The sequence below is a fragment of the Panthera tigris genome, chromosome D1 (genome assembly GCF_018350195.1).
Source record: "Panthera tigris isolate Pti1 chromosome D1, P.tigris_Pti1_mat1.1, whole genome shotgun sequence".
NCBI classification, from domain to species: domain Eukaryota; kingdom Metazoa; phylum Chordata; class Mammalia; order Carnivora; family Felidae; genus Panthera; species Panthera tigris.
This window is the reverse complement of record NC_056669.1, coordinates 60,872,627-60,881,658: the sequence shown is the minus strand read 5'-3', so window position 1 is coordinate 60,881,658 and position 9,032 is coordinate 60,872,627. Positions and strand designations below refer to the sequence as shown.

Below are 9,032 nucleotides of genomic sequence, written 5' to 3'. Positions count from 1 at the left end.
AGAGAGACCCATACTGTATATCACTTATAAGTGGAATCTTGAAAAAACTCAACTCATAAAAACGGATACAATTGTGAGTACAAGGGGCTGCAAATTAGCAAAATGGAGGAGATATTTCTTAGTAAGTAAATACCTTCTGAAGATCTCATGCACAAGGTAGTGATCATAAACAAAAATATTGTATTCAAAACATCAAACTTGTTAAGAGATTGGTCCTTAATATTCCCAAAAAGAAAATATAATCATGTGACATAAGAGAGCATTAGCTACCACTACAATGATATTATAATATGTGAGTGTATGAAGTCAACATGTTGTGTACCTTAAGCTTAGAAAATATTAAATATCAACTATATTTGAATAGTGAAGGAGAATGGATACTCTGGTATTAACTTTATCTAACTAAATATACTTTGCTAAAAAAAACGTAATTTCTTCTCATTTTTAATTCATGTCGTCTTGACTGGGGATAGAAGATGAAACAGCAAAACCACTACTTGATTCTGCTGACCAAATCATCATGCTCCTCCTCAATGGCTCAGTCTTTATGCCCTCTGTACTAACACTCATTGGGATTCCTGGACTACAGCCAGTGCAGTGTTGGATTGGGATCCCATTCTGTGTCATGTATGTCATCGCTGTGATTGGGAATTCCCTAATCTTGGGTATCATCAGATATGAACGCAGCCTCCATAAGCCCATGTACATATTTTTGGCCATGCTGGGAGCCACAGACATTGCACTTAGCACCTGTATTCTTCCTAAAATGTTAGGCATCTTCTGGTTTCATTTGCCAGAGATTTCCTTTGCAGCCTGCCTGCTACAAATGTGGCTTATCCATTCGTTCCAGGCAATCGAATCAGGCATCCTACTGGCAATGGCCCTAGATCGCTATGTGGCCATCTGTGACCCCTTGAGACACACCACCATCTTCTCCCAGCAACTCTTGACTCACATTGGAATTGGGGTGACACTCCGGGCTGCCATTCTTATAGGACCCTCCATTATGCTCATCAAATGTCGTCTGAAACTCTACCGAACTACGGTCATCTCTCACTCTTACTGTGAGCACATGGCCGTTGTGAAGCTAGCTATTGAAGATGTCAGGATCAACAAGATATATGGTCTATTCGTTGCCTTCAGTATCTTAGGTTTTGACATAATCTTCATCACCTTGTCTTACGTTCAAATCTTTCTCACTGTGTTTCAATTGCCCCAGAAGGAGGCACGATTCAAGGCCTTTAATACGTGCATTGCCCACATCTGTGTCTTCCTCCAGTTCTACCTCCTTGCTTTCTTCTCTTTCTTCACACATCGGTTTGGTTCTCACATACCACCATATGTTCATATCCTCCTATCAAACCTTTACCTGTTAGTCCCACCTTTTCTCAACCCCATTGTCTATGGTGTGAAGACCAAACAAATTCGTGACCATGTCCTGAAAATGTTTTTCTCCAAAAAACATCTGGATCATTAGCTGCTCTTTCTACAGATATTTTAGTTTGATTCAAAGTAGCAACATCAGTATAGTAAACATTTATATCTTCTAGAAATATCTATGTTCAAAAAGTATTTAAATGCTCCAAAATATGAGGTGTTTGGCAACCATATTATACTTAATAAAAATGATTTGCAATTCATGTTAGAACCAACTTATCTTATGATGAGATTTCAAATTTTTTCTCTTATTCCTGTGGGTTTTTTTTCCTATTGTTTACTCCTAGACCTTCCCTTCTGGCAACACTTAGACCTACATAAAAACAAAATTTCAGAAAATAGCACAATTCCAGGTAACTTCCAAGACCGTGTCTCATATCAGTATTCTAAAACTGGTAACCCAACCCATAATTATAGTTCTAGATATATATCATTTTGTAATATTTTTTTGCATCCATATCTTGACAAATTTGGAATCACCCCCTATGTTTGTCTACACTCTCTGCAATACTGGTAAATAAAGAAATACTGTAAAAGAGTGATAATAATATGAGCAACTCCAAAACCATATGGACATAGAATACAAACAGTGATGAATTTGTATAGGAAAAAAATACACTGAAAAGATTTATAGAAAAGTTAAGCACATTCACTACTGTGTTTTTGTTTGTTTGTTTTTAAAAACAGTCTATTGAAGTGTAATCCACATACAATAAACTTTCACATACATAAAGTATAAAATTTGGTAAATTTTGGCATATACACATGTATGAATCCATCACTACAATTAAGAAAATGAACTTAACCATCATTTCCAAAAGTTTCCTTATGCTCCCCAGTGACCAATCCCTCCTGACGCTCCTCACACTCCTGACAGACCCCTAGGAACTACTGCTGTATTTTTTGTCACTATGGAGTAGTTTGTATTCCCAAGAAGTTTAAAAAGTTGACTCATACAGTGCATAACCCTTTTTGGTCTGTCTTCTTTAACTCACTAGTACCCTATTTTCAGAAATGAAACTGTGATCAATACCTACATAGAATCAATTCTTCAAGAGGCACACATCTTAACAATTTTACCCAATTAGAGTTTCACCCAAATTGAAAAATTATTCAACGACTACATGTAGTAATTGCCTACTGCAAGTATCTTGAGTAGAAGACCTGTATCTTCTTTATTCCTGTATCAACAATACATAGGGCAATCAATGCCTGAGACTTCTTAGAACCTCGGTAGATTGAATAATGAACAATTTAAACATTTTCCGTATGTGGCTCAATGGTTCAAAAGGACCCAATCTAGAGGCTTAATGTAATATGCAAAATCATTGTACAGAATATCTGCACGGAAGTGAGTTTATTCTGATATTAATAAGATAAACTAATAAGATAAACTTGAATGGATCATTATGTAATGCTGAAATAAAGTATGAGCCAAACACAAAACTGGCATATGAGAAACTGACTCCCAAAATAGTGACTTCATATCTTTACCCTTTGGTGCTCCTGTGTCTACACACTTTCAACCTCTTTCAGGGTGCTTTGTCAACACGTATCTGGTTTAATTTTCTTCATTCCATCTTCAAGACAGAACCAGTAAGATGATTATTAAAAAGAAATGAGTTGGGGGGGGTGCTTAGGTGACTCCGTTGGTTAAGCATTCAACTCTCAATTTCAGCTCAGGTCATGATCTTAGGATCATGAGATTGAGCCCACGTCAGACTCCATGCCAGCATGGAGCCTGCTTAAGATTCCATCTCTCCCTCTCCCTCTGTGCTTCCCCCTGCTTGTACGCTCTCTCTCTCTCTCAAAAAAAAAAAAAAAAAAACAGACAAGAAAAGAAAAGAAAACAAAAGAAAAGAGTAGACAGAGAGAACTTCTCAATCTCCAATTACAGACTTATACAAAGTCAAATGACGAAATAACTCAAAAAGCATACAATTACAAAAACTGGATGGGACATTAGCGTTCAACAGGCAAAGGTAGAGAATATTCTTGGAAATTCATGTTGAATCAAATAAGTAAGTGTGAGTCATAATATTCTTAATGTTTAATAAAATTTATGTAAACATGAAATATATAAAACAAGAAATGGCAAATACCATGACAGAAGGAAAAAAACACACTTGTTCACATCAGACATGCAAAAAGAGATGCTTAATGTCATAATAAACACTTAAGTAACTCATTTTAATTCTGTATTAGAGCATTAGGTATTTCAGGAAATTGCATCCTATTATGGCATTATTGTGGAATTATTGTGGAATAATTGATGAGGACGTTATCCCTCAAAGAGGATAAAATGACAAATATATGAATTTTTGAGAGATTATATACAAAAAGGATAAAGAATGAGGATAACTATGTGATATTTCTGAAAAAGAAATAAAAACTAATAGAATACGATGATAATATCGTTATGATTAGGACTTTGTGTACAATGCTGAATAAAGCTATTGACAGTGGGCACCCTGGCATGTGTCTCAATCTAATGGAGAAATTTTAGTTTAACAGTCTTCAATACAGTATGAACTATAGGTATTTCATGGATACATTTAATTAGTTTAATGAGTTCTCTATTATTCCTATTTTGAGGAGGGTTTTATTTTGCATGCACATTCACTATTTTAATGTGCTTTCTCTGCAGCTATTGAAATGATATCATGACTTCTTTATTTTGTTTACATGGGGAGTTATATTGACTGATTTTCCTTTTTGTTGTTTATCTAATATTTAATTGACACATATCATTATAACAACAAACATAACATGTGCATATTTTGATTTAGAGGAAAACAGCTGACTGCCGACCAGCTCAAAATTCAGCTGGGGAGGGAAGGAGAGAAAGGCTGAGGGGAGACCAGCTCAGCTCCTTGGAGCATCAGGTGGTGTGTGCCTGGCAGGGCAAGGGTGGTGCCAAGTTCCATAGTTCACACCCGAAGTCACTTAAGAGCTGTGGATTTTTTTCTTATTTTGCAGATGATCGAAATGAGGCTCAGAAGAGTTAAAATAAGTGCCCAGAAGCACAAATAGGCTGAATTTGGGTCCTGGCTAAGAAGGGGCAAAGCTGTTTCCTTCCCAAAGTTGGCTCTTTCTCACCACATGCTGCTCAAATGACCTGCCAGGATTATGTCATGTACATTTTGCCTCTGGCATTTCATTTCTCTCAGGTGGCAGAAGGAATGGCTGCACCAGTTAGCACATGGTTCAGACTCCAAGCAAAGGTAATAACGATAGGTATTTGATCCTCTCAGGACATGAGAGCCCTATATTTTAGTGGTATCTAAATCTCCTTTTGCTATCCCTAGAGATGGTTTTTCAGAGCACGATGCCATCCCTCCTGTCCTCTTTGTTGAACGAACCCCAGTCCATTTATTGAGAGAACTTCCATGTGAAGCACGATAGCCTGGTCCAACTGATTTCAGGTATGCTCCCAGTCCTCACATGGATCTGTTTGGTATTTTGGATGCCTTTTAGTCCTGTTCCCAGACCACACTTGTCCCATGCTGCACGTTTGGGAATATATCACCTTCTGAAGTTAGTATAAAGAAGATGTGACCCCAAAGTGGTGCTGCATGCAGTCACTGAGGAGCTGCTTCACTCCAAAGTTTGAGATTCCCTTTAACTGAGGGTTCCAGATAATTAGATGCAGATGCCAGGGTAACAGGCGACCACATGTACCTGCGCATGGGTTGAGATATATGTCACACTGACATATGCCTGATCTATGATGCAAGGAATGAGGGACTTACTCCAAAAGGCTTGAAATGAGAGCAAGAAGGGATTGCTTTCAGTTAGAGATGAACACAAAAATGGCACAGCCCAGGAATCAGACTGATGAACAAGAGAGTTTACTATACAATAAGCTCCTTACAGCTTCCAAACTTCCTCCCTACAAATTCCAAACACTATCCTCCCTGGGATCACTGAACTGAGTCTGGAAATCCTTTGAGTCTCCATGGGATGGCCAAGAGTAAATAAGTGAAATAAATAAGAGGAGGCTATGCTTTCTTTTGTTTCCAATTTCCTTTCCTCAAAAACCATGGGTAAAGCTGGCCACTCCGCTCAGGCAAGAAGTGGAGTCCTGTGCTAAGCAGTCCCCATTTTGTGTTCCATTTCTCTGCCATCCAGGTGAGCACAAGGAATCCCAATCTCTGGTAGTTTGAAACACATGTGCACTGTTTGTTTGACTAAAAGAAGATACTTCAACATTGCCCTCTCCTGGCTGCACTAGATAGATCTGTCTCCTGGGACTTGACTAAGAAGTTAGTCTTGAGAAATGGCAGCTGTTCTCCTCTTCCTTTACCATAGGGAGTAAAAAATATCTTAGTATTTGCAAGAAGCTTATGAAGTTTTGTCATCAGGGAAAATTATGGTAGAAAACAGAAATATTCCACTGCTGGGACCAGCAAAGAGCAACTTCTCTTGCTCCAGTCACTTCCCACTGCTGCTTCTGGATACTAAGTAAGTGGGTAGTTAGGAATGAGTACGAGCTTAACTGGGGAGGAAATTACACGTCTTGAAGTATGAGTACAAGTACAGTCAATGAATCTAGACTCCACTTGCAACACTACAAACCATGAAAGTAGAGAGTGCAAATATGTTTTTGATAGAGAATGACTTTGAAGTTTTAGGAACCACAATACAAGAACAGTCATGATAAAAATGAGAATCTGGTCGAGGAGATTGGGAGGTGGAGGAAGTTAGCAGCATGCTACCAGACAAGAAGGCTAGACCAACAGATGTTTTACTAGAAGGAGAGCGGGTCATGAGTTACTTGAATGTTGTGCTGTTACATCTGAAGATATAATAGGGGGACAGTGGTCATAGGGAATGAGTTTCTCCCATATGAGGAGGTCTTTCTGAAAGTGAGCGTTGCACAGTAGATAGACGGGCATGAAAAGGCCTCAGCACACATATCGTCAGCTGCCAGGAACCCCCTGGTTTTGGGGGGTGATGTGGTAGAATAATCTCTAAATCATTCCAAATTTAAAATTTCTGAGGAGAAATTAGGGTTGTTGGGGACCAGGGAAGAACTCAGATTATGTGTGGAGGCGACAACTCGTGCAAGTCATTGTCTAAGTCAGGCAATTAGTTGCCTGATTTAGATTGAGGAAACTAATCGCTGAAGCCGCCTTTCTGCCCACACTTTAAAACAATAAAATTCATCCACGCATAATCCTGTCAGCCCCTCAACTGAACTATGGGTCGTTGTTGGTATACAGTCACTGGGAAGTGTGAAGTGTTCCCAGCAACAGTCTTTCTACCGCAATGAGAATTCTGTTTTGGAGGCTTCTCTTTCTGTCTCTGCTGCCTCTCAAGGCACTGCCACCTGAATGTACCTATGTGTTTGTCAATCATTTCCCTTGGAATCTCTGGGATAATTCTCAAAGAGCCCCACTCCCTCATATTTGTCTTGTGTCAGCTTCTGTGGAAGGTAAAATATTAGAACTTTCTCTTCCCTTCAATGGTAAGCAGCCCCAATTTATATACAAGGATTGTGTCTGCCAAAATTGCCTCCATATGGACACCTGGGCTCCCAAACTTGTTTGCTCAACCTTACCTCACATCACCTCAGCATCTTGCACATTGCTCTCATGGTGAGACAGCCAAGGTTTCTCTTTTACAGCAGGTAATCGTTAACCCTTTTAATTTTATTTATATAGTGAAACTGTCCTTCCTCTCTAATATGTGGAAGAAAGAGTGTGAAGAGCTGTGGGTGCTTATCTAACTACAGGGTTCATATTTAACACTTGTGTCCTGAATCAGAATTGCCACTGAAAGTTATGCAGCTGCCAATGTCTGTCTGGATGGAGCCTGAGTTCCACAGCAATGTCATATTGACAAATTCTTCAGTGAGAAGGAAGCTTAAGGTGAGGAGAGGTCATTTTATTAATGGAGTCACAACCTTAGAAAGGGACCTGCAATCAAAGAAGTGCTGGTATGTTCTGCAGAAATACCCAGCTTTGTTAGTCTAAACTGAATGGAGGAATGAGAGGAGAGAGAAAACAAGAGAAAAGTCAGGCTCAAGGCACATGGATTTTGATGTTTCTCTGCCTCAAGTTATCGTTTCAATTTTTTTTTTCTAATTTCCATGACAAGGTTAGAAGGAATCGAAGATGGAGTGGGGGAGGAAGGAGAACACCACTAAGCAGCCTGATCACGTTGATCCCATCATAGGCATGGTGTGCAAATACTCAGTTTTCACATTGTGGATATCACTGCGCATGGGTGGATGATGTTGCTGAGTGAACCTTTCCTTCGAAATTTTCTCATTCATTTAAAAATGATAAATAAGCTGATGTAGTTGTTTCTATTTTTGTCATTCAGTAATTCTGTGACTGGATGAGAATAAGACATATCAGAGAACACAGCATCATAGTTTGGCAAACTTTTCCCCTTTGCTAAGGAGACCTCTGAATAACCATGCCTATTGCAAATGGCACCATGTTCATACCCTCTGTGCTGACTTTCATTGGGATACCTGGTCTGGAAACTATTCAGTGTTGGATTGGGATTCCATTCTGTGTTATGTACATCATTGCTTTGGTGGGAAATTCTCTGCTTTTGATCATCATCAAATCTGAACCCAGTCTCCATGAACCTATGTATTTCTTTCTGGCCATGTTGGGGGCCACAGACATTGTACTTAGCACCAGCATTGTCCCCAAGATGCTTGGAATTTTTTGGTTCCACTTGCCAGAGATCTATTTTGATGCTTGCCTCTTTCAGATGTGGCTTATCCACACATTTCAAGGTATTGAATCGGGAGTCCTTTTGGCTATGGCTCTGGACCGCTATGTAGCAATCTGTTATCCACTGAGGCATGCTATCATATTCACTCGACAACTGGTCATGCATATTGGAATTGGGGTGACCTTGCGGCCTGCCTTTTTGGTAATCCCATGCCTCTTGCTCATAAAGTGTCGTCTGAAACTTTACCGAACCAAGTTAATATCCCACACTTACTGTGAACACATGGCCCTTGTGAAGCTTGCCACTGAAGACGTTTCCATCAGTAAATTCTACGGTCTCCTTGGAGCTTTTGTTGTTGGTGGCCTGGACTTCCTTTTAATCACCCTCTCCTATGTACAAATATTTATCACTGTCTTTCACCTGTCCCAGAAAGAGGCACGTCTTAAGGCCTTTAATACATGTATTCCCCACATATGTATCTTCTTCCAATTCTATCTCCTTGCCTTTTTTTCCTTTTTCACTCACAGATCTGGATCTTCTATTCCATCATATGTACATATCATCTTGTCTAACCTTTACCTACTGGTTCCACCTTTCCTCAATCCCTTTGTATATGGGGTGAAGACCAAACACATTCGAGATAAGGCAGTAAAGATGTTGTGTTCCAAAGACCAGGCATGACGTTTGATGGAAATATTTCCTCCTATGGATTTAATGGCTTACCTAATGGGCCCATATGATCTGAAAGTCCAGTCAATAGTTTGGAGTATCATCATGTTTTATGAACAAATTAATAAACATATAAACTATTGTGTTAAAAATCCCATAGGATATTGACTTGGAGTTACAAGGCAATTAGAAGATATTGAGGCAAATAGAAGATCAGATGAGATACTGGA

The 9,032-nt window shown here is 39.2% G+C and overlaps 2 protein-coding genes across 2 annotated transcripts; both read left to right on the top strand.

Annotated features, from left to right (window-relative positions):
* The first annotated feature begins 520 nt into the window (after positions 1-520).
* On the top strand, positions 521-1,477 carry LOC102957811 (olfactory receptor 52A5-like). Its single transcript, XM_007089381.2, has one exon. It carries the CDS (start codon positions 521-523, stop codon positions 1,475-1,477), a length of 957 nt encoding a protein of 318 aa, XP_007089443.2.
* Positions 1,478-7,863: 6,386 nt separating this feature from the next.
* LOC102958102 (olfactory receptor 52A1-like) lies at positions 7,864-8,814 on the top strand. The gene has a single exon (XM_007089382.2). It carries the CDS (start codon positions 7,864-7,866, stop codon positions 8,812-8,814), a length of 951 nt encoding a protein of 316 aa, XP_007089444.1.
* The last annotated feature ends 218 nt before the right edge of the window (positions 8,815-9,032 follow it).